This window comes from Oncorhynchus gorbuscha, linkage group LG02 (genome assembly GCF_021184085.1).
Source record: "Oncorhynchus gorbuscha isolate QuinsamMale2020 ecotype Even-year linkage group LG02, OgorEven_v1.0, whole genome shotgun sequence".
Lineage (NCBI taxonomy): Eukaryota > Metazoa > Chordata > Actinopteri > Salmoniformes > Salmonidae > Oncorhynchus > Oncorhynchus gorbuscha.
This window is the reverse complement of record NC_060174.1, coordinates 78,482,690-78,508,624: the sequence shown is the minus strand read 5'-3', so window position 1 is coordinate 78,508,624 and position 25,935 is coordinate 78,482,690. Positions and strand designations below refer to the sequence as shown.

At 45.1% G+C, this 25,935-nt stretch overlaps 1 protein-coding gene across 11 annotated transcripts in view; it reads left to right on the top strand.

Moving 5' to 3' along the window:
• LOC124010501 (autism susceptibility gene 2 protein-like) overlaps positions 1 to 25,935 on the top strand; it is a 511,152-nt gene that overhangs the window by 443,444 nt on the left and 41,773 nt on the right. For all 11 annotated transcript variants that reach the window (XM_046323045.1, XM_046323027.1, XM_046323009.1 and 8 more), the window contains one exon: positions 19,349 to 19,397. In XM_046323045.1, the coding sequence (XP_046179001.1) occupies positions 19,349 to 19,397 (49 nt within the window). The remainder of the gene's footprint in view (positions 1 to 19,348; positions 19,398 to 25,935) is intronic.

The window sequence follows — 25,935 nt, the reverse complement described above, 5'->3', positions numbered from 1 at the left end:
TTGCCCCTCTCAGGCTCTCTCAGGACCCCTTATTGAAGAGCTTCCACCAGCCCAGCTCAGCCCCCCCGTATAAACAGTCAGCATGCCACACACACGCACACAAGCAGGCACGCATACACACAGGTGCTTAGTACTGACCTTTAGTGTGGGAGGGAAGCAGCAGCCCCTCCTCTCCCTTGTCTATAACCAGGCTCCCAAGGGCCTCTTCTGTCAGGTGCCAGAGAAGACACAAGTAAACACTTGTTTGGATTGACACAGGGCCCTGGCATTGATCGGCATCCATAAAAACCTGCAGTAGGTAGAAGAAAAGGAGAGAAAGTGTGTTTCTGAGAGAACTGTGGAGAATAGAGAATCTCAAATAGACTGGCCATTGTAGTGAGTGGACAGGGCAGGCCTCTTACTGTCCTTCACTCCTGCTTCAAAGGAGAGCTCAAGAGACTCTTTGGTGTGTCACTCAGAGAGAGAGAGAGAGAGAGAGAGAATGGAATGGTGGTGGTTGTTGATAGGGGGTGGTCTGCTCTGTAGCTACATTAGTCCAATAATGGCTATCAGTGCTGAGAGGGGGTGATAACAGGCCTCAGTGCTCCTGGTCCTGGGGGTTTCATTATCCCACAGTCATCTCAGGGGGAAGGTGTGACGAAGAGATGGGGGCCGCTGTAGTACCTTATAGCGTCCTATCCTAACTTTCTTTAACCGTAGTTGAAATAGCAGAACAGAGCCAATATGTCTTCCTCTAATATAATCCCACCAACGTGCTTTTACACCAGTGTGATTGTTTGTTTAGTGCTCTGAGGGTTCAGCCATAGAAGGCCTCTGGAGGACATATTATACATAGCTGGATCAAGAGTGGTTTAATTCCTACTTCACTCAGGAAAATGGAGCAAGCTGATTAACATAAAGCCCACAAGGCTCATCAGTATGGACAACACATAGCCTACACATCTCGCCCAGCAACCAGGGTGTGTATTCACGTGTGCATGCTTACATGCGTGTGTGTGTCCAACCACCCAGGAGGCTAATATTAATGAGCTACATCAAGAAGATGTCATCATACAGGCAGGCCTGTCTAGCTCAACAGAAAGCCCAAGCCAATGTAAACTCAGCAAAAAAGAAACGTCCCTTTTTCAGGACCCCGTCTTTCAAAGATAATTCGTAAAAATCCAAATAACTTCACAGATCTTCATTGTAAAGGGTTTAAACACTGTTTCCCATGCTTATTCAATGAACCATAAACAATTAATGAACATGCACCTGTGGAACGGTTGTTAAGACATTAACAGCTTATAAACGGTAGGCAATTAAGGTCACAACTATGAAAACGTAGGACACTAAAGAGGCCTTTCTATTTACTCTGAAAAACACAAAATAAAGATGCCCAGGGTCACTGCTCATCTGCGTGAACATGCCTTAGGCATGCTGCAGATGTGGCCAGGGCAATAAATTGCAATGCCCATACTGTGAGACGCATAAGACAGCAGTACAGGGAGACAGGACGGACAGCTGATCGTCCTTGCAGTGGCAGACCACGTGTAACAACACCTGCACAGGATCGGTACGTCCAAACATCACACCTGTGGGACAGGTACAAGATGGCAACAACAACTGCCCGAGTTACACCCGGAACGCACAATCCATCCATCAGTGCTCAGACTGTCCGCAATAGGCTGAGAGAGGCTGGACTGAGGGCTTGTAGGCCTGTTGTAAGGCAGGTCCTCACCAGACATCACCGGCAACAAGGTCGCCTATGGGCACAAACCCACCGTCGCTGCATCGTCCTCCCTCATATGTTACCCTTCCTGCAGGCTCATCCTGACATGACCCTCCAGCATTACAATGCCACCAGCCATACTGCTCATTCTGTGCGCGATTTCCTGCAAGACAGGAATGTCAGTGTTCTGCCATGGCCAGGTAAGGGCCCGGATCGCAATCCCATTGAGCACAACTGGAACCTGTTGGATCGGAGGGTGAGGGCTAGGGCCATTCCCCCCAGAAATGTCCGGGAACTTGCAGGTGCCTTGGTGGTAGAGTGGGGTAACATCTTACAGCAAGAACTGGCAAATCGGGTGCAGTCCATGAGAAGGACTGCAATACTTAAGGCAGCTGGTGGCCACACCAGATACTGACTGTTACTTTTGATTTTGACCCTCCCCCCTTTGTTCAGGGACACATTTTTCAATTTCTGTTAGTCACCTGTCTGTCAAACTTTTTCAGTTTATGTATCAGTTGTTTAATCTTGTTATGTTCATACAAATATTTACGAATGTTAAGTTTGCTGAAAATAAACACAGTTGACAGTGAGGGGACGTTTTTGTTATTGTTGCTGAGTTTATATACACTACGTGACCAAAGGTATGTGGACACCTGCTCGTCGAACATCTCATTCCAAAATCATGGGCATTAATATGAAGTTGGTGTCCGTTCGTCCCCCCCCCCCTCCATCCCCCCCCTTGCTGCCTTAACAGTCTCCACTCTTCTAGGAAGGCTTTCCATTAGATGTTGGAACATTGCTGTGGGGACAGCCACAAGAGCATTAGTGAGGTCGGGCACTGATGTTGGGCCATTAGGCCTGGCTCGCAGTTGGCGTTCCAATTCATCCCAAATGTGTTCGATGAGGTTGAGGTCAGGGCTCTGTGCAGGCCAGACAAGTTCTTCCACACCGATCTCAACAAACCACTTCTATATGGACCTTGCTTTGTGCACGGGGACATTGTCATGCTGAAACAGGAAAGGGCCTTCCTCAAACTGTTGCCACAAAGTTGGAAGCACAGAATCATCTAGAATGTCATTGTATGTTGTAGCGTTAATACTTCCCTTCTCTGTAACTAAGGGGCCTAGCCCGAGCCATGAAAAACAGCCCCAGACCATTATTCCTCCTCCTCCACCAAGGCCCCAGACCACCATGCACTATGCATTCAGGCAGGTAGCGTTCTCCTGGCGTCCGCCTAACCCAGATTCAACTGAGGACAGACTATTTTTTAAGCGCTACGCACTTCAGCACTTTCAGTATTGTTCTGTGAGCTTGTGTGGCCTACCACTTCACGGCTGAGCCGTTGTTGCTCCTAGACGTTTCCACTTCACAATAACAGTACTTACAGTTGACCAGGGCAGAAATTGGATGAAGTTGGAAAGGTGGCATCCTATGACGTTGCCATGTTGAAAGTCTCTGAGCTCTTCAGTAAGGCCATTCTACTACCAATGTTTACTTTGGGGATTGCATGGCTGTGTGCTCCATTTACACAGGTGTGATTTGCTACGGGTGTGGAGGAAATGAACAAATCCCCTAATTTGAAGGGGTGTCCACATACTTTTGTATATATAGTGTACATTTTCAGAACTACTCTTTTTGTAACGCATATTTAGATAAGAAAAATGAGTAGTGTGGTTTTGCTTTATGCCGATGATAAAAGGGTTGTTACCTTCCAGGAAGGAGGATAAATGTCCCATTTGAGTATGTGCTCGTGCAATATGCAGCAGGCTAGTGCGTCGGCAGTATGGTAATAGATGATGGATGCACTGATCCCACTCATTATTATCAGTCATGAAGTTGCTCCTACTACAGGGCGGCAGTCACCTTCATCTCTCCCTGAGTAGTACATCAGCAGGCAGGCAGCTAGCTACCATACTGAAATAACAAGCCCTGAGAGAGGGGAGAGAGAGTGAGAGAGGGGAGAGAGAGTGAAAGAGGGGAGAGAGAGCGTGAGAGAGGGAGAGCTAGATAGAAGGGGGGGGTGGGGGTGGTAGAGACAAAGATGGGCCATGCTCCACCCCACACACACACACTGGCTGATGATGGATAGACTTTGTTAGTGTGGTATTTCCCTCTTTCCCCCTTTGTCTCTCTCTCTACCCTCCTCTCCCACTCTCTTTCTCACTCTCTCTCTGTCTCTTTCTCCCTCTGAGATGAAGGCCTCGTCAGAGAGCCAGGTCTTAGGCTGAGGGAAGGGTTTCATTTTGCCTCATTACAGGAGCCACTAGAGGATTATTGGGCTTCAAAGCTTCTTGATTGCGTTATCAGGCTTTAGTTTGTTGGAACACGGGGCTAATCTGGCCTTCCGTTGTGAAGGAGGGGCGTTGGCCACATAGCAACACAGTGGAGTGACGCTCCCAGTGATGTCATCTGGCATCATCTGGCACAGCAGAGATAGAGGACATGATTTACCTTTGTGATTGGCTACTACGTCCTGAAAAATATATGGTGGTCGATGCATGTGTATTCTACCTACACCGGGGGGTTTACCTACAGTACACCAGGGGGCTCATTCTGGTATCACAGCCAACCCAAATAGGTTTTCTAGTCTACCCCTTTAGGAGCCCAGTGGGACTGCAAGTTCCTTTATACATATTTAACCAGACCTCCTCACGGATGACTTCATCCCAGAATGAGTTGAAATTTAAGGGAGGCAGGCAGGCAGAGAGTGATATCGCTTTGCTGCTCCCACAGGCATCCCATGGATGCATTCAGTGTTTATTTTTCAGATTTGTATATGAGCATGAATGGTCTCCTATTCTGAAAGAAGATGACTTTGGGGGAACACGGAAGGAGAGACCATGGTACTTTTTTGGGGGGAAATCATTAAGATATTTGAAAGCTAATTCAGATCAGAAGGAAATTATGGAAAATTGGCTCACTGCAACGTACTGTGCATGTATATGAAGTATTTGCTCATGTGAGATTTTAAGAGGGAACCTATAAACTAGCATCCATTACATAACCTATTTTGTCTGGAGGTAATGTTTGTTAAAACATGTAAAGGTGTGTTCCTGAGTGAGGCATCAGGCATCCCCCACAGCTCTGCTGTAGTCAGATGAATTATTAATGCTAAAAGAATCCATGTTTTCTTTTAAATGCTGTGTAGAGAGCTCAGCCTGGTTGAATATAAGTAGCGGCTACATTTTTCAAGCCCATGCCAAGTATAGCCTTCAATTTAACATGAGCTTTTAATCCTACGAGTACTAAATTGCTTTTTAATGCCGGGGATCAACGTCTTTTCAGAAGTAACTGGTGAAAAATGCATCAGATATGCAGAGCAAATCAGATAGGAAAGTTCTCAGGGTTAGAGGAGCACAGCAACACCCCCATAGCAAAGTGGAGAGAAACCAAGATGTTGTTTTGACACCTCATTCACCTCCTGGGTCTCAAGAGGACCCCCTCTAGCAGTAAATGTGTGTGTGTGTGTGTGTGTGTGTGTGTGTGTGTGTGTGTGTGTGTGTGTGTGTGTGTGTGTGTGTGTGTGTGTGTGTGTGTGTGTGTGTGTGTGTGTGTGTGTGTGTGTGTGTGTGTGTGTGTGTGTGTGTGTGTGTGTGTGCAAATTCATTAGCAGTGTCAGGTACTACTGTACTGTACTCACCAAAGCATTAGTTGAATCACAGAATGAGTCAAAGATAGGTGTTACTGTCATGTGAACTCCCTTGTACTGTACTGTACACTCTGGGTCACTGAGGTCATAACTCCAACAGTGCATGACTGAGAGCCCTTATTCGAATCTAATATCATTAGGCCTGGGTGGGAGTTGGCAGGCTCCCTCGCCATTGGTCCAATCCAAAATACTTCCTGAAGGGCAGCCAACAGCGTTCCTCCATCACACAACAATGTGGTCATCAGAGCACACTTATCAGTCCACGCCAGAGAGGACCACAAATACGTGTGTGTGTGACCCCTTTTCCCTTGCCCAGTGGCTGATTTTTTTTATTATAGCAGTAGCAGTTTCAGTTTCCCCAGTAGCTGTCTATGGGCCTTAAAGATTTTCTCACAACAAACTATTTACCGCTGTGTCACAGGAGGATCTGAACAGAGGAAGGAACGCAATACCCGGAGACCTTGTTTTTTAATGGGGGGGGCCGGGGTTTACCCCTTTTTTCTCAACCAGGCCCATCAAATCTCCCGTGTGTGTTATTGCATGATATAACATCCTGTGATATAATTGTTGGTCCCAGCCAGCTCCCTGCTGTGCCTGGTTGGCCTGGTGGGCCTGGTTGGCCTGGTGGGCCTGGTGGGCCTGGTGGGCCTGGTGGGCCTGGTTGGCCTGGTTGGCCTGGTGGGCCTGGTTGGCCTGGTGGGCCTGGTGGGCCTGGTGGGCCTGGTGGGCCTGGTTGGCCTGGTGGGCCTGGTGGGCCTGGTGGGCCTGGTTGGCCTGGTTGGCCTGGTGGGCCTAGTGGGCCTGGTGGGCCTGGTGGGCCTGGTTGGCCTGGTTGGCCTGGTGGGCCTGGTGGGCCTGGTGGGCCTGCTAGTCTCCTCTGTGTCTCTCTGTCTTAGCCACCGTCAAATCGGCCTGGCACCCCAACCCGGCTGCTTTATCAAGTTTCCTGGAAGGATTATCCCCAAGCTCACTCATTTTATATTTTCCCCTGATGCGGGGCTTTGGGGTGATAGCGTGTGTGTGCGTGTGTGCATGCTAGTGTACGTGCTTACGTGCGTGCCTTCGCTAGGGTGTGCAGCTGTTTTGTGTGTGTGTGAGATGGTACAGCTGTTTGGTCTCTCCCTGGGCGAGTGGACGGAGCAACACAGGCTGTCCCTGTTTGCCAGTGTGAAATCCTCTTACAGCCCCTGTCTGTCTCTGTTGGGCCAGGCGCGTGCAGCAGCAGTCCCAGATCCTCTTGTGGAGGCCGTGTTAGTAAGCAGAGCGCATGTTAAGCCCGGCTGAGACAGACACTGATGATTGGGCTTAGTGCTAAGTGATGTACTGCTTGGTTCTCTGTGCGCGGCGCCAACCCTCATCCCAGCCCTACTGAGACCTGGGCCTTGACAGACATATGCACGTATTCAACCCTCTCTAACATTGGGCAGGCATCACGCCCTGCTAGTGTCAGGGGCTATCTTGGCAGACTGGCTGGCAAAACACTAATACATGCTCTCAAATTCACACACATCCTCTCCTATGCCCACTCCTCTCCACGGGTACTTTCAAATGCAAATCAGGACATAAACAGTATCTCATTTAACACAGTTAACACTCACACCAACATACACACTTGTACAAATGGACATACATACACAAACATACACACACTCAGAGAGAGAACACACTGACTGTGTCTGTTCCTTGGGAGCCTCCACTCAAATAACCCCAATGTGGTGAATGTCCTGCTCTCTCTCAGCCACTCTATCAGCCATCCAGCCAGTCAGGGAAGGCAGTGAGTGGGTCTCAGACTCACAATGTGGACATTTAGGTCTCCAGCTGGCATGGTGTGAGTTTGTGGAGGAAAGCATGGAATGCAGGCCTGCCTGGTCCACAGGGCCCATGGTCTGCCAGATGGAGGCCCCTCTCAAAGGCATCTCTATTACCACTCCGAGCCCCAGACAGCCAGGCCTTATGTCACAGTCAAAGTGGAGGGCATGGAGAGGGCTGAAGAGGCCAGAGTGCCAACACGGCGCTCCGTCATGGAAATGTACCGGCAGACAACACACACACTCCCATTGATCCCAATTGATAGTGCTTGATAGAAATGAGTATCAGTTGTATTTGACTATTTAGTACTTTTACATATTTATTACATTATATTTTATTCTGTGGAGAATATGCCATCATTTGGGCTAATAGTTTTTCCTGGCTGTGTGACTTGACCAAACCTGTGACATCACACTGTACCTGGTGAACTGTAAATTAATTTGAAAGAGAAAATTACATCATTTGAAACCAGCTATAGACATGACAATGCCAGCAAATATGGCCCCCATGTATTTCCCACCATTTGGGTTTTTCCTGCAGCTCGCCTCACGCCTGCCCTCACATTGATAGTGACAGATAAAGCCCCTGTGATCTTGTGGAGCGTCAGGCTCTAGCTGGCTGCCTGATTACCATCCCCACTGATAACACCGCATGTTAATCATTGTAAACATGGTGTTGTCTCCGCCAGGGCTTTGACACACTTAGCTTATCTCTAATTGTTTTAATTGCTACTAGCGTTTAACGAGATCGTCCCCTAGATTTGCAAGAGCCCAAAGCCCAGAGACTGACTGGGTACACAGAGCAGGAACACAGTGTTTCTGTTTCCTTAGATCTATGGTACTGTGATGGGGTGTACGCTCGCTCATCCTAACCCTTTCTGCCTTGGCATTAATGAAAGGCAGACAGGCAGCGTCAGGCCAAAGCACACATCCAATGAGAGGGTCTGGAGATGAGATGAGGCTCATGAAATATTTAAATGAGGAGTGCTTTAAAGTGGAGACTCCCTGCTTGTCCACATACCTCCCTAGGCCCTGCCCCTCTCACATCCCAACATTTAAATCACTACAAGGGGTTCTGGTGGGGGGACTGCCTGTCTGCCCGCATGTCTGTCTGCCACAAGACATTTTGCGGATTAAATCTCTCCCTCTTGTCTCTAACCTCCTCAAAACACACATACTATTTCTGTCTTCCATGTACTTTCATTACGGTAGGGGAAGGTTGAGGTGGAGGGGATATCCTACCCCTGTCTCGGTGGATTTTGACATGTTAAAATCACTCCCCTTTCCCTTCTTTCTCCCCCCCCCGCCCCAGCATGGTGGCTACAGTAGGCAGAACAAGGCCCTTATTTAGTTCAGTCCCTGTGAAATGCAATTAGAAACCCCTCCAAGGACAGCAGGGGCCTGGGCTGAGAAGTCAGGAGGGGGGGAGGGAGTGGGAGTGGGAGAGGGAGAGGGAGAAGGAGAGGGAAAGGGAGAGAGTCCTCCCTGATGTCTGTCAGCTTCCTGGCTTTTGAAGTCTGGGGCCATCTTATGTCCCCCTAGAGACCCTATCATCAGGGCCCCACACTGGAGCAGTTCAACCTGAGTGGCTGGCTGGGCTGAGATCTGGATGAAAGTAGGGAGGGACAGAGAGGGAGGAGAGGTTTGGGCAGTGGGCTGTCTCAGTGTGTGCCTGACAGAATGGTCTTGGCAGAGCGTTTCAGAGGCCGAATCCCCCTGACCATGTCTCGCTAGCCTGTCAGGCAGGCATACAGACAGACAAGCAGGCAGGCAGATCGCTCTGGGCTGCAGTCAGGAGTCCATCAGGGGTCAGACACATTTTAATGCAGGCCTTCCTGGTGATTTCCTCACTTGATTCCTCTTAAAGACGCAGCGGGGAAATTTCTCTCCACCCCCCCTCCATTTCCCCTCCCTCCCTCCCTCCTCTGGCTGTCTGGCTATTTTCTTTCTGTCTCTCTGTCACTCTCTCCTCCTCCTGTTTCTCTTCCTTTTCTTCCTCTCCCCTTCTTTCCTCGCTCCCAGTGCAGTGCAAGAAAGTAACAAAGGGAAAAATATAATCCTAGCCAAAGTAGCTCTGGGTTGGAATTATGTCGAGCCTCGTGGGGGGTTTCTGGAGAAAGCAGTTCTTTGGTTGCTGATGTCTGCCGTGCCTCATTGACTATGGAGACTTATGTGAAGATTAGTGAGGGAAATGAAAGCTACGATTTGACATTCAGTGTGTTTTTATGTAGGGGTTTGTCTGGGGTGCATGGCTCCACTGCAACACTTCAGAGAGAACAGGAATCATATTGGAATATTGAGATGATTTTCCTCCTTTTCCATTGTGAGACAGCTGAAAGCTATTGCCTGGTTTTTAACAGGGAATCCTCAAGAAAGCCAACCTCAATATTACTGCAAACCAGATTAAACCAGCATTTGGACAGGCTTCATATGAAATAATTTGATCAGAAGGATAGGCTGTCTTTGTATCAACTTTTGCATGCTATACTATAGTTCTTATGACATTTACAGTCTGACTTGATGTTAGCCAGAACACTCTCTAATCATTCACCAACTCAAAGGAACGTTTACAACACAGGGAAACACACACAGTTTAGTGTGTGTGCGTACGTGTGCTGATGTGTGTATGTTTGTGTTACATATGCGTGTTTGTGTGCGTGTGTATTCGCAAGTGTGTGTTTGTGTGTGTCTCTGTTGGTCTGCTGGATGGGGAGGAAGTGATTGACTGGCCTGAAATTACCCATGGCATGGCGGCCCGATGCTCTGTGGCATGTCTATAATTTAAACAAAAGGGCCTCCCTCCCATTCCCGGTTCTACTCTGACTGGAAAAAAAGGGGGAAATGCATTAAGGATGTAACCCAAGCGTTTGAGGAGGGAAGGTTAAACCAATTTTCTTGTCCTGGTTGGTTTTGAAAGGGGAGTCACTAGGAAGGGGACAGGGCAGCGGACTGATGGCTCTAGGTCCAGGCAGTAGAGTGGCTCTGCTCATGCTGACAGAGCAGTGCTATGTCAACTCTCAGTAATTACTGGCCTCCTAGATGGAGATGATGTCTAACATTATTCATCCACATTTGCCTGGTCCAACCGACGGCCCAGCCCAGCTGATTCCTGAAAGCAGACAGGTAGAGATAGCGTCCAGATAACCAGATAAAACAAGTTACTCTACAGGCTTTTTACTTTACACCGGGAATAAATACTTTCCGCCTCTCTCTCAATGACAAAAGATGTGAGTTTCATGTCTCTCAAGGAAACATATTACCGTTGAGGAAAAATGGCCAGCTTCTTTTGAATTCCAGTTGTCCTAGTTTATCAGACAGATGCTTCCATCCCTCTGTCTTGTTTATCTCTCATCCTTTTCAAAAACCACCAATCCCTCTTGTGTGATAAAGGCAGGTTTAAATACGTATGAAGGATGTGCGAAATATGGCTTGTCTTTTTGTCATTCATATTTACAGGTTTGATATTCACAGGCATGTCTCTCACAATGCAGATGAACCAGTCAGGTCCCTAAACCATTCAGCCTCCCAGAGAAGTATATTATATGACTAAACCACTCAGCCTCCCAGCCAAGTATATTATATGACTTGTGTCTGCAATATACACAGGGAAGAAATTAATGTTGTTTGTTACCTCTCCCTGGGGTTCTGTCTCCTACTCTTGGCCTGGCCTTTCTTCCCTTTCAATGCTCACAGGCCTGTCGTTTTTCATTCAGATCCTATTCATATATATATATATAAAGAGAGAGAGAAGAGAGAGAGAGAAGAGAGAGAGAGAGAGAGAGAGAGAAGAGAGAGAGAGAGAGAGAGAGAGAGAGAGAGAGAGAGAGAGAGAGAGAGAGAGAGAGAGAGAGAGAGAGAGAGATCTCCCGGGTGATGAGTGACAGATTAATATATGTCTGGCTACGTGTCTGAGGAATTGGGAAGAAAAGCGCTGTCAGAGCTGCTTGTCGGGAGGGGGCGAGATTAGAAGCAGTTGTCATTGGCAGACTCAGGCTCACTGAGATAAGGCTGGATGTAATGACTCTAAAAAGCATCCTGACCTCGCCTTCAAAAGGCACAGAAAAGAGATGATATATAGATGATTTTTGATTAATTTGATATGTACGTGTCTGTGCATGTGTTTGATGATATGATGTTCCATGGCATATGGGGTAGTCTCCCTATATTTGCAGTTGGATAGAATATCAGGCATTCTATGAATCTTATTGAAAATGGCACAAATAATTAATATATTTTTAAGTGTTCACTTCAACATGTGCTTATGAAAATTCATCACTCCAGACAACGCTTTTCCACTGCTCCAGAGTCCAATGGCGGCGAGCTTTACACCACTCCAGCCGATGCTTGGCATTGCGCATGGTGATCTTAGGCTTGTGTGCAGCTGCTAGGCCATGGAAACCATTTTCATGTAGCTCTTGACAAACAGTTATTGTGCTGAAGTTGCTTGCAGAGGCAGTTTGGAACTCGGTAGTGAGTGTTGCAACCGAGGACAGACGATGTTTACGCGCTACACGCTTCAGCATTCGGCGGTGCCGTTCTGTGAGCTTGTGTGGCCTGTCATTTCGTGGATGAGACGTTGTTGTTCCTAGATGTTTGTACTTCACAATAACAGCACTTACAGTTGACCGGGGAAGCTCTATTAGGGCAGAAATTTGACAAATTGACTTGTTGGAAAGGTGGCATCCTATGACGGTGCCACATTGAAAGTCACTCAGCTCTTCAGTAGGGCCATTCTACAGTCAGTGTTTGTCTATGGAGATTGCATGGCTGGGTGCTCGATTTTGTACACCTGTCAAAACTTGTCTGGCTGGAATAGCCAAATACACTCATTTGAAAGGATATTCACATACAGTATATACACCATATATAGAGTTGTATCTGCTATTCTCCTCAGAATGTTTCTACCATTTCTGAATGTCATTGAGACACTTTACCTTTCATTGCCTCACCTCGTCCTCCTCATCCACCCTGAATAGACTACTGGAAGTCATGAGTCCTACAAATGCGCCAGACAGTCAGACACAACGGATGTGAATTCAATAAGAGCTCTTAAAGTATTACATGCACAGCACTCATGTTACACTTATCAGAAAATATTTGAAATGAGGGGATATTTTCCGTAATGGCAAGAAGGCTCATGAAAAAGAGAACCGGTCTCCTGTGATTGCAATCTAGGAAAAGAAAGTTCCTGTGAAATTAAACCGCCATTGCGGAGGAAGAATACAAATAAAAATCACTTCTTGATGCTTTGAAGCGAAGGATCAAGGCCAAAAAAGGAAGAAAAGATGAAAACCCGTCAGCGGAGGAGAGATGGCTGATGGTCTATGGACACAACTTACAGGCACAGACACCAATTACTGGCAGCATAACATAACTCCAGACGTTATGTTTGATCTCCGCTCTCCATTCTCTGGCAACGGCATCAAGTGCTTTTCCATAGCAAAGTGACACTTTATATTATTTTCTTGCCTACGACATGCAGTGCTTTTTTTCTTCTTCTTTCTGTCGGCGTTTCATTTGAATTTCAAATCATGTGCAGTGAGAGATCCGGACATAGATTGTCTGGTGGTTGAGCTGTAATCACAGACCTGAGGTTTCTCCTAAATCTGATGATGACCGTTTAGGACTGAGAACGCTGATTCGTTGATGGCTGCTATTCCTTAGACCTGTGCGACAACAAGCAGCCATTTTTGTTGGTGGCAGACAATGGATAAATATACAGTGTATCTTCTTGCAACTAGCCATTAAATAGATTTAAAACGACATGACTAAAATCTCCATGTTTCATCACTGTCCACACCTTTATTTTAACAACAAAATAATACAATGACATGGGAGGTCTTGCAATTACAATGTAATAACCCAGTATTTATATAACTAATTTGAAACATAATTTGTCTAGTTGGTTTTTAGCATTTAGAATAAGTTTGTGCTCACATAGGCTCACACACTATAATTGTTTACTTCTCTTCTTCCCAATGTTCAAGCTGCTTGATGTTCAAAGCACATACTTGTCAACATGGCTTCATCATCTATTGAACATGGGCCGACTGATGGCCAAGACTGGCCCCCTAACCCAATGGACACTTTGTATTGGAGATCAAGGAGGGCCCCTAACCCAATGAACGCTTTGTATTGGAGAGCTGTGTTCTTTTCAGGGCCATTGTGGGATCAGGTTTTGCTCTCTGGGGCCTTGGGGCCCGGCATTATGGCTTTGACTGGTCTTCTTGGGCCTCAGCCAGCCACGTCTCCCTGCTGATAGTCATCTATCTGATAGTCATCTCATCTGTCTGGCCATGAGATCCAGTGTCCTGATAGATAGAACACTAAGAGCACATACAACACTGCCATACAGAGCTGGGGGCTATCGCTCTCTCTCTCATTCTTTATCTCTCTGTTTCAATCTCTTTCCCTCTCTGTTGGTCTGTCCATCTGTGTCTATCTTTCTCTCCCTCTCTTCTTCTCTCCAGTACAGAGGGTAGAGGGATGGATTAGCACCCAGCAGCAAGGAGTTAAGTCTGTTTTCTGCTCTGTGGGGGCTGGGCGCTGTAGGGAGAGAGAAAGAGATCCTATCCTCTCTGTAATGTGACTCCATTGTTGATCCATTGACTACCCAGGCAGTGGGCTAATGCTGATTAGCCAAGGGTATAGTACCCTGGGTTTTCGTGCGATTAAAGTTATTTTCCAGGAACGTCCAGCATTAGCTGAAGATTGCAGGATTGTTTTGGTCTGGAGTGTTCATGGGCCACCAGATTAGTGAGATGGATCAAATGAAAAGAGGGGCACTCTCTCAATTTCAATTCAATTTCAATTCAAGGGCTTTATTGGCATGGGAAACATGTGTTAACATTGCCAAAGCAAGTGAAGTAGATAATAAACTAAAGTGAAATAAACAATACAAGTAAACATTACACTCACAGAAGTTCCAAAAGATTAAAGACTTTTCAAATGTCATATTATGTCTATATACAGTGTTGTAACGATGTGCAAATCGTTAAAGTACAAAAGGGAAAATAAATAAACATAAATATGGGTTGTATTTATAAAGGTGTTTGTTCTTCACTGGTTGCCCTTTTCTTGTGGCAACAGGTCACAAATCTTGCTGCTTCCTTTGTCCGAGAGGCACGGTAGCTTTGTAAGCTTTGTAAAATTGGGTTTGTTTTCAAATTCTTTGTAGATATGTGTAGTCTGAGGGAAATATGTGTCTCTAATATGGTCATACATTGGGCAGGAGATTAGGAAGTGCAGCTCAGTTTCCACCTCATTTTGTAGGCAATGTGCACATAGCCTGTCTTCTCCTGAGAGCCAGGTCTGCCTACGGCGACCTTTCTCAATAGCAAGGCTATGCCCACTGAGTCTGTACATAGTCAAAGCTTTCCTTGAGTTTGGGTCAGTCACAGTGGTCATGTATTCTGTGTATTCTCTGGTTAGGGCCAAATAGCATTTTACCTTGCTCTGTTTTTTGTTCATTCTTTCCAATGTCGAGTATTATCTTTTTGTTTTCACATGATATGGTTGGGTCTAATTGTGTTGTTTTCACATGATATGGTTGGGTCTAATTGTGTTGTTTTCACATGATATGGTTGGGTCTAATTGTGTTGTTTTCACATGATATGGTTGGGTCTAATTGTGTTGTTTTCACATGATATGGTTGGGTCTAATTGTGTTGTTTTCACATGATATGGTTGGGTCTAATTGTGTTGTTTTCACATGATATGGTTGGGTCTAATTGTGTTGTTTTCACATGATATGGTTGGGTCTAATTGTGTTGTTTTCACATGATATGGTTGGGTCTAATTGTGTTGTTTTCACATGATATGGTTGGGTCTAATTGTGTTGTTTTCACATGATATGGTTGGGTCTAATTGTGTTGTTTTCACATGATATGGTTGGGTCTAATTGTGTTGTTTTCACATGATATGGTTGGGTCTAATTGTGTTGTTTTCACATGATATGGTTGGGTCTAATTGTGTTGTTTTCACATGATATGGTTGGGTCTAATTGTGTTGTTTTCACATGATATGGTTGGGTCTAATTGTGTTGTTTTCACATGATATGGTTGGGTCTAATTGTGTTGTTTTCACATGATATGGTTGGGTCTAATTGTGTTGTTTTCACATGATATGGTTGGGTCTAATTGTGTTGTTTTCACATGATATGGTTGGGTCTAATTGTGTTGTTTTCACATGATATGGTTGGGTCTAATTGTGTTGTTTTCACATGATATGGTTGGGTCTAATTGTGTTGTTTTCACATGATATGGTTGGGTCTAATTGTGTTGTTTTCACATGATATGGTTGGGTCTAATTGTGTTGTTTTCACATGATATGGTTGGGTCTAATTGTGTTGTTTTCACATGATATGGTTGGGTCTAATTGTGTTGTTTTCCTGGGGCTCTGTGGGGCCTGTTTCTGTTTGTGAACAGAGCCCCAGGACCAGCTTGCTTAGGAGACTCTTTTCCAGGTTCATCTCTCTATAGGTGACGGCTTTGTTATGGAAGGCTTGAGAATCGCTTCCTTTTACATTTACATTTACATTTAAGTCATTTAGCAGACGCTCTTATCCAGAGCGACTTACAAATTGGAGGTTGGTTGTAGAATTTAACGTCTCCTTTCTGGATTATGATAATTAGCAGGTATCGGCCTAATTGTGCTCTGCATGCATTATTTTGTGTTTTACGTTGTACACGGGGGATATTTTTTGCAGAAATCTGCATGTAGAGTCTCAATTTGGTGTTTGTCCCATTTTGTGAATTCTTGGTTGGTGAGCAGACCCCAGACCTCACAACCATAAAGGAAAATGGGTTCTATAACTTATTCAAGTATTTTTAGCCAGATTATAATTGGTATGTCGAATTTTATGTTCCTTCTTGCCTTGTCTCTCAGCTCGTTCACAGCTTTGTGGAAGTTACCTGTGGCGCTGATGTTTAGGCTGTGGTATGTATAGTTTTTTGTGTGCTCTAGGGCAACAGTGTCTAGATGGAATTTGTATTTGTGGTCCTGGCGACTGGACCTTTTTTGGAACACCATTATTTTGTCTTACTGAGATTTACTGTCAGGGCCCAGGTCTGACAGAATCTGTGCTGAAGATCTAGGTGCTGCTGTAGGCACTCCTTGGTTGGTGACAGAAGCACCAGATCATCAGCAAACAGTAGACTTCAGATTCTAGTAGGGTGAAGGCCTGGTGCTGCAGACTGTTCTAGTGCCCTCGCCAATTCGTTGATATACAGGTATGTGTTGAAGACGGTGGGGCTTAAGCTGCATCCATGTCTTACCACATGGCCCTGTGGAAAGAAATGTGTGGTTTTTGCCAATTTTAACCTCACACTTGCTGTTTGTGTACATTAATTTTATAATGTCAAATGTTTTTCCCCCAACACCACTTTCCATCAATGCTGTCTCTCTCTCAATCAGTCTTTCGCCTTACAAGCAAACCAGTACCATCATTAACATGCTTAATAATAGGACAAGTGTCCACAAAAGCTGATGATCCTCTTACAATCCAGATGGTTTTAACATGAGAAAACCACTACAAACTTGATCATAGTACCATGTTTCAGGGAGGGACATTGGTGGGCTTTTCGATGTCTGCGTTTGAGCCCGGGATCAAGCTTGATTAAGTGGGCACTATTGGTGAGCATGGCTGGACCACTATCTCACCATGGTTGACCTAGTTGCTGGTGTGAGTGTGTTACCCCCCTCTAGGACAGTAGAGTGGTGGTTATTTCAACAGGAAGTGAGTGGCTGTGAGCTCTGAGGAGGTGCACTGCTGCTTATAAAGAGCGGTTTGTTTTCCTCCCCTCGCATTGGCAGCACCCTACTGGGAAATTCATTAGCCGCTGACATCATCTCACTCTGTCGACAGTGAAAGAATATCATTCTAGTCTCAGGCCCTCCCTCTGTCCCTCCCTCCTCTCTCTCTCGCTCTCTCTGCCTCTTGCTCTCACCCTCTCTCTCGTTCTGGAACTGCCAAGTAGTTTTCTCTGAGCTTCATTCAAGCAAAAATCAAACACACTCATGCACGCCTGTCCCAAGAAGAGCGCGGTCTTTGGAACCAAGTATTTGGATCCTCAGAAGCAGAAAACACAGGTGTGTTTGTGTTCGGAAGAGAAGTAGGGTTTGAGGTTGAACCAAGTCAGGTTAGAATCAGGAAGTGGGAGGACCCAACCATCAAACGAGGACCACTGAGGCAGCCGTTGGATGAATGGGAGTTTGTCTGATGCTTGGAGCGATGAGAGGCTCTGTCGGTGACAGAACCGTCAGTAACCACAGGACATAAGCTTTAATCAGCTGGAAATATCATGAAAGCGGAGTCCCCTTTTGGCTCAAGGTGATTCTAAATGTGAATTTGTCTCCCTCTTTGCTACAGAGGAAATTGGTCTGCGCTTTGTTGGATTTTGCTGCTCTGTAGGAGCGAGCTGGCGACTCCCGCTGGTGTCTGTGGACACAGCCTCTTTACGCGTCCTGATACGCAGTCTCCCAAGGATCTTGCCTATTCGAACCTCGCATATCTTTAATACGAGAATATTGCGAGATAGATTTGTATCCCACTCTGAACTGGAGACAAAACGCACTTAACGGGATTTAGCGACCTAGAGCTGTTGCTGATGCTTTTTCTGCCAAGACACATGGCTTCCTTTGTCCGAGAGGCACCGTAGCTTTGTAAGAGCTTCTCGTATCTCGCTGGAATTTTATTGGAAACGGATTCTCTTTTCGCATGGATGTCATCGATTTAAACGGAGTTGAATTCGCCGCCTATTTGTGGATTACATTATTTTGACAAGCAGAATGTGAAACGAGGCCATATTTACTACACAGCGAAAGTGATATCTTAACTAATATTTTCCTTCTTTCCAGCTTCGCCACATCAAAGGTATGCGCGTCGCTTTTCTTTATTCACGTATACCTTATTATAAATTATTTGGTTATTAGCTTATAGTTTACCCCCTATTTACGACGAATTATGTGTAATCCTATTATCAGTATGTACTATGTTTATTGAATATAATAAAACGTGTAGGAGAATATCTGTGGTTATTGCAGCATTGTTTTGTGTAGTCTAGCTTTTCCTACCCACGTCATTATAAATTGATAATAACGTAAATGCTTAATATTGCTATGGGCATTCATGAATATGAAGAACAAAATCGTAATTTTGAATGGCGTTGGCCTATATCTGGATATTTGTTGTGTGCAGAAGGGAAATATCCAAACTGAATATGCTTCAATCAAGTCTGTCTATTTCAATCTGCAGTAATATTATTTGATAGGTTACTGACGTTTCATTTTTAGAATTAGGAGATGAAACGATATTTTGTGGAGAGAGAAATATTCTGCTTTCCATGCACCTAGACATTTTAATTTGGATGAATAGCTACACTGAAATGCCTGTCTCTTACCTTGGAATTGCCTGAACCCTAAAAGCAAATTCATATGGAAATGTTTTCTGGCTCGAGCAAGATTGTCTCATGTGCGAATAGAAAATAATTGATAGGCGTTCGTTTTTGGGATATGTGACATTTGCGCAAATGTCATACCATTATTATGGGACCCGTGCCACTGTCCATTTCCCGAAAAGGTGTGAAGAGTCTTCATTGTCTGTGATAAAATCTTCGGAATTGTTTTGAAATAGGCTCATTGTCATTTTTACTTTATTAGGACTGATATCTAATATTTAAAACAACATATTTCAATAGTCATCTGGTTTTATACTTTGCGACTAAAAGTGAAATGCTTTGAGACATTTAAAACCAATGGTTCCATGTGTTGTTATTTCCCAGTAGGCCTAGGCTCAGCTCAGCCTTGCCACGCACACACTGGTAGGGATTGTAAACATGTCGATATTTCACTTTATTAAGTGGGATTGAATTAGCCAATGCCTTTTTGACAGCGCAATGTCACCTAAATAGTCATTAATTATCTACTACTGTGTAAATGCTTAGCACTGAATGTTTGCACAATAACACAGCAATGTTAATTTGCGCTCTGCCACACTGGGCTCGACATGGAATGGGCGAGGGTTAGCGCTGTCATGTTATTACATGGACCAACAGTGCCATCAAGTGGCCTCGATGTGCTGCAGTGCGGAATGTTTCGCTCCCTTCAGCTGGCCGTTTGGGTCATTGACGATGAAACCCACCTGTTTAAGCAAGTTTGCTAATGATATCGTCTTTCTCTCTCACAGGGCTCTGATGCCAGCTCAGAGAAATTCTTCAGCACTGCTGCAGTTAAAGGTATGAATTCTTATAATGTGTTTTATGTAGCAGTATTATTTATGGCAATATTATTTTCATTTGCATGAATCATAGTTTGGCATTGGTTGGTCATTGTAATTCTGCATTGGATCAGTGTAGGAGCGCATAGCTCCCGAGTGGCGCAGTCGTCTAAGACACTGCATCTCATCAAGAGGTGGCACAGTAGTACCTGGTTTGAATCCAGGCTGCATCACATCTGGCCGTGCTTGGGAGTGGCACACCGGTTGTCTGGGTTTGGCAGGGGTAGGCTTTCATTGTAAGTAAGAATGTATTCTTAATGTTCAGACTTGCCTAGTTAAATATCGGTTTAAAAGTTGTCTAACATCAATGCTTGCCTTTGTACCCCATTTGTATATCTACCAAGACCAGACCTTGGTCATGTAAAACAGACTCTGTTTTCACTGCAGCTCTTTGTATTACACAGGTGTGAAATATCAATCTGTGTTTTCTCATGTCTGGACATGACTGAAAATTCATTCCTGGTGGTTTATTCAATGAAATTGAATTGGATACAGTGTAATGAATAAACAAATCCATATGAGTTACTCACTCAGACAAACAACACCAACACACGTGGGAAATACATTTGACATTAAATTATATACACAAAATTCTGTGTTTTTGCATGTACATTGAATGATTGATAAATGTTATGCTACACAAAGATAAATAGCATACATGTTTCTCAACAATCCCAATCTGTTAGTAGTTGGACTTATTGCACCCGTTACTGGGATGGTTTTTCCAGTTTAGATGATTGAGGTAGTATACAATCCGTAGACAATCTTCCCTACCCTGGCAGTCTGAGTGCAGGTTGCTGGTGATAAAAAACTCCACTTGTTGGATATTTTCACTCTGGCTGGATTCCAATAGAAATTAAACATCACTTTGCAAGCCAGCATAATGTGACTTGCTGGTCTGATGTGGCCTGTAAACCAGGTGTTTCCAAACACCACCGGGTTAGGGTATAACTCTCAAAGAAAGGCCTTATGATATATGTAATGTATTGTCATATGTAATACAATTTTAAAGCCTAGTAAGGCTCGTGGAACCATTCATAGAGGATTCTAGGAGGAACCCTCCAAAGAAAAAGGGGTTTTCGGTAGAACCATATACAGGAGGTTCTATGAAGAACCCTACATAAAGGGGGTATAGGGAGAACCTTCTGTAAAGGTTTCTACCTAGAACCAAAAAGGGTTCCCCTGTAGGGACAAATTGAAGAACCCTATATGGTTCTACTTAACACCTTTTTTCTAAGAGTGTAGGAGCCAGAGGAGGAGGAACCAGGAAATGCTAACGCAGTATGAAATAAAGTCAGAAGGAGGGCATCTGTTTATGACCTCAGAGTGCCAGCACCACATGTGACCTCATAATCACATCACTAATTTGCTGTGAAAAGCAGCCAGTCCCATTTTCTCCATCCCTGGAGGAGCCCAGATAATGTGTTAAATGGACATTCCTCTGCAATGGTGGGTTACTATAGGATTTGATGGGGGTGGGGGGAGAGGAGGGGCTGGAGAAACAGGGCTTATGACCCCTTCAGAGAGCAGGAGAAAGAAGGGCTGATTAGTGCAGATAGGTTCTTGTTTCCCCCTTTCCCCTTTCTTGCTGTACTGTGCTCTGCTGTGGAGTCTGGGGACCCCAAACACATTTCCCACATTCTGGCCTTTGATTACTTCCAGGGCTTGGTTTGTGGCATGCATCAGTGGCTCAATGGCCATGCTTGACAGGGAGGCTTCCTTTTGAAGGCACTTCTCTGTGGGGATATTTGGTTCCCTTGAAAGGACTAAGACCCCCTTTGTGTGGCCTAAATCAACATGGGCCACCCTCTTTACCCCTCAGTGAAAGGCCTTATTGAGGGAAACAGTACACAAATACGCTCTCTCCCTCCCTGGTGGATAGCAGGCACCCTCTTGGCCCCTATTTACATTTAAATATATAAGCCCCTTTTCTTTCTTTTTAACATCCAAGCTTCTACTCCCCCTTCTTCTTCTTCTCCTCCCCCAGCCATATGCTAATTCCCATTGTAATCACAAAAGGCGAGTAAAAGAATCCAGGTGCAGAAGGACGGAGGCCATTGGTATTTTTATTGAGGGAAGTGTTAAGATAAAAGAAGTAGGGTGAGTATTTAGTTTGATGGGATTACCATCACTATGATGCACCGACTGACGGATTGACCAACCAACTGCCTCAGGATAAGATACAACTCCAGGTAAAATGAGAGAAGCTTAGATTGTGTGGAGATGAATATTGCCCGAGGGCAAGTGCAAAAGGTCTGTTTGTTTGGTGGTTTGTGCTTTCGTGTTGGTACACATTAAATGCTTATTGGGCTTAACATTCGACAGGGGCTTGGAGGGTCTATCCACAAAAAAAGTATTTCTTAATCCGACCCTGTCTACCTCCCAACAATTACTGCCCTGCCTGGCAGGCAGCACCACTCACAGTACACTCTCAACAGATAGCCAGTCACCTCATTGCTTATTGCATCTGACTGTGGCATATTTGCAAAGAAATTCAACTCCTGACTGAGTGCAGTGTTTTAGTTCCTGGACGTTGATTTGCTTCCAGCCATTGATATCCACCGTGTGGAATTGTCAGTTGTGTTTGCTTCACACAGTCTCCCACTCTCTAGTGCTCTCTCTCCCCCTCATAGCCATCTCGCTCTCCCTCCCTCACAACCTCTCTCTCTCTCTCAATTCAATTCATTTCATCCCTCCCTCCCTCCCTCCCTCCCTCCCTCCCTCCCTCCCTCACTCCATGTCTGGGTTCAATTTGCCCAGACGCAGCCTTCATTAAGGAAGAATCATTAAACGTTAGCTCTAATTACGGGGCCTGTCAAAGCACCTGCAGGTGTCAGCCTGCCTGCAAGCCTCATTCATTTAGTCTCCTGCAGAAAATGTAAAAGAGAAACCAGCCGTATGCTGGGCCAGTTGAAATAACTTGTTGGAGTCTAGGGGCTGTCGGGTTGGTTTCCAATCCTAAACTGATGTTGAGGTCTACATAATGTTGTCCAGACCTAGTTTAGCTGTGTGTGCGTGGGCTGCCCAGGAAAGGATTAGAGTATGGCACAGCCTTGGCTGTAATAACAAAACAGAGCACCATGTCAGGAGAAAAGCATGTGTAGATAGATTTATCAAATGATTATAAAGGTCCAGTCCCACGCGTTATCTCTCTTCGCCACTGTAACACTGGCATTCTTTATGATGTAGTCAGGCCCCATAGCACGGCCCTGAACGCTACTATGTCATTGGAGAGGGCAGTCTAAACATATTACAGCTGATTTGTTATAGCAGAGCATAGCCCCATGCAGTAATGCTGTTTAGCTAATGCTAAATACAGCAAGACAGTAATGGTTGTCATCTGTAAATAGGGCTGCTGAGGAGTCATAGCTCTGTATGTTTGTTTCAGTCCAGACTGACTCAGTATTGAATATAGTACATACAGACAGACAGACAGACAGACAGACAGACAGACAGACAGACAGACAGACAGACAGACAGACAGACAGACAGACAGACAGACAGACAGACAGACAGACAGACAGACAGACAGACAGACAGACAGACAGACAGACAGACAGACAGACAGACAGACAGACAGACAGACAGACAGACAGACAGACAGACAGACAGACAGACAGACAGACAGACAGACAGACAGACAGACAGACAGACAGACAGACAGACAGACAGACAGACAGACAGACAGACAGACAGACAGACAGACAGACAGACAGACAGACAGACAGACAGACAGACAGACAGACAGACAGACAGACACTGGATCATATTGTTATTACTTAGAGGGAGAAAATATGTAATGACATTGCAATGGTAATTTAATTACTGTCTACACCAGATGGTACAGTTGATATCTGATTAAATATATTTTATTTTTCTTGCTTTGACACAGGGAAACTTAGACGATGTACAGTATTAGGGACATGTCATACTTTCTCAGCCAGTAATACTCTATAATTACAAGTTAGCCACCAATGAATTACATAGTTATTCCTTGACATTTCATCATAAACAATTCCCCAGTTTGACATAAAACCTATTTCTTTTAGTTTTTTCCTATGGCTCAGATATGAAAGGAGGTGAGTTCAGTCTGTAAGAGTTGAAGTATTAGGAGAGAGGAAGACTGCTCTGCTGTCCCCTCCTCTCTCAGTGCTTCAGCTGAAAGGCAGTTTCACCAAAGCTTTACTGGAGCTAATGTGAAAATGAAACTGCTATGGTGAGACCCAGGGAGCAGCACCAGACGAGAAGTGCCCAGCCAGCCAGCGAAGTGCTTGAGTGTGTCTGCCTCCGGAGGAGAGAGAGAGAGTAATGTGCGATGTGGAAGGTGTAATTTACGCCACTGATGACATTGTTTTTTAAAAGAAGCAAGGTAAAGAGAAAATAGCGGAGGTGAACTTTGTGACAGTGACAGGTTGAAGAGCTCTTCAGGCAGCAGAATGGCCTCTGAGTGTTTTACACGTGTGTAGGAGGGAGCTGAGAGGTTGACTCTCTCTTCTCTCTCTCTTCCCCTCTCTCTGGCTGACAGTACTGTGTCGGTCCTGCACTGTGTGCTGCCTTCTACTGTAATAATCAGATGATGTAAAGATGCAATAGGGAACTATTACACACTGATCTGGAGCAACACAGATGATGGTGACCAGTGTATTAGGAGGGCCAGTTAGCCTTTCACAGCAGCACCATCATTGGTTTACACTACAGTAGTAGCCACAGCCTTTACTGTGCTGTGCCTTCCAATAGACCTCAACCTTCTGTTTGGGTTTTGGAGACCAGGACAGCACTTGGCCTGGTACTCAGTGGAAAGATGACCAGCCTCTGATTGGCCGAGGCACGGACTTGGTTCTCTTACTGGTAGGGTGAGAGGTCATTCATATGGCACTAGCTGTCCCTTCCAGACACAACACTGTAGAAAAAAAGACACAACAGTGTTGGAATATAAAAGCACTTTTATTGTTAGTCTTATATAAACACACACAGCCACTACAGTGAGTGAAACACTGTTCAACATCCCTGACAGAAGTATGTTATATGATCCACTTACCTATTAGCTGTGATTGGAAGAATCCGATTACCAAGTGTACAGATGACATACAGTGAGGTCCGGAATAATGAATGTATAAAATACATCATTCAAATAATGAGTTATACTGAACAAAAATATAATCGTAACATGTAAAGTGTTGGTCCCATGTTTCATGAGATGAAGTAAAAGAACCCAGAAAATGGACACATGCACAAAAAGCTTATTTCACTCAAATTTGGTGCACAAACTTGCTTACATCCCTGTTAGTGAGCATTTCTCCTTTACCAAGATAATCCATCCACCTGACTGGTGTGGCATATCAAGAAGCTGATTAAACAGCATGATCATTAAACAGGTGAACCTTGTGCTGGGGACAATAAAAGGCCACTGTAAAATGTGCAGTTTTGTCACACAACACAATGCCACAGATGTCTAAAGTTTTTGAGGGAACTTGCAGTTGGCATGCTGACTGCAGGAATGTCCACCAGAGCTGTTGCCAGAGAATTTAATGTTAATTTCTCTACCATAAGCCGCCTCCAACATTGTTTTAGAGAATTTGGCGGTACATCCATCCGGCCTCATAACCGAAGACCACGTGTAACCATGCCAGCCCAGGACCTCCACTTCCGACTTCTTCACCTGTGGGATCGTCTGACACCAGCCACCCGGACTGATGATGAAACTGAGGAGTATTTCTGTCTGTAATAAAGCCTTTTTGTGGGGAAAAACTCATTCTGATTAGCTGGGCCTGGCTCGCAAGTGGGTGTGCCTATGCCCTCTCAAGCCCATCCATGGCTGCTCCCCTTCCCAGACATGTGAAATCCATAGATTAGCGCCTAATGAATGATTTCAATTGACAGATTTTCTTATATGTAACTCAGTAAAATTGTTGCATGTTGGGGCCTCCCGGGTGGTGCAGTGGTCTAGGGCACTGCATCACAGTGCTAGCTGTGCCAACAGAGACTCTGGGTTCGAGCCCAGGCTCTATCGCAGCCAGCCGCGACCGGGAGTTCCGTGGGGCAACGCACAATTGGCCTAGCGTCGTCCGGGTTATGGAGGGCTTGGCTGGTAGGGATATCCTTGTCTCATCGCGCACTAGCAACTCCTGTGGCGGGCCAGGCGCAGTGCGCGCTAACCAGGTCACCAGGTGCACGGTGTTTCCTCTGACACATTGGTCCAGCTGGCTTTGGTTGGATGCGCGTTGTGTTAAGAAGCAGTGCGGCTTGGTTGGGTTGTGTTTCGGAGGACGCATGGCTTTCGACCTTCGTCTCTCCCGAGCCCGTACGGGAGTTGTAGCGATGAGACAAGATAGTAACTACTAACAATTGGATACCATGAAAAGGGGGTCAAATTTAAATAAATAAAAAAATTAAAAAAAATGTTACATGTTGCGTTTATACATTTATTCAGTAAATTTTATAAGTAAAACATTTTGGGGCAATTATATTATTTTATGCTAATACAATTGACTCTCAAA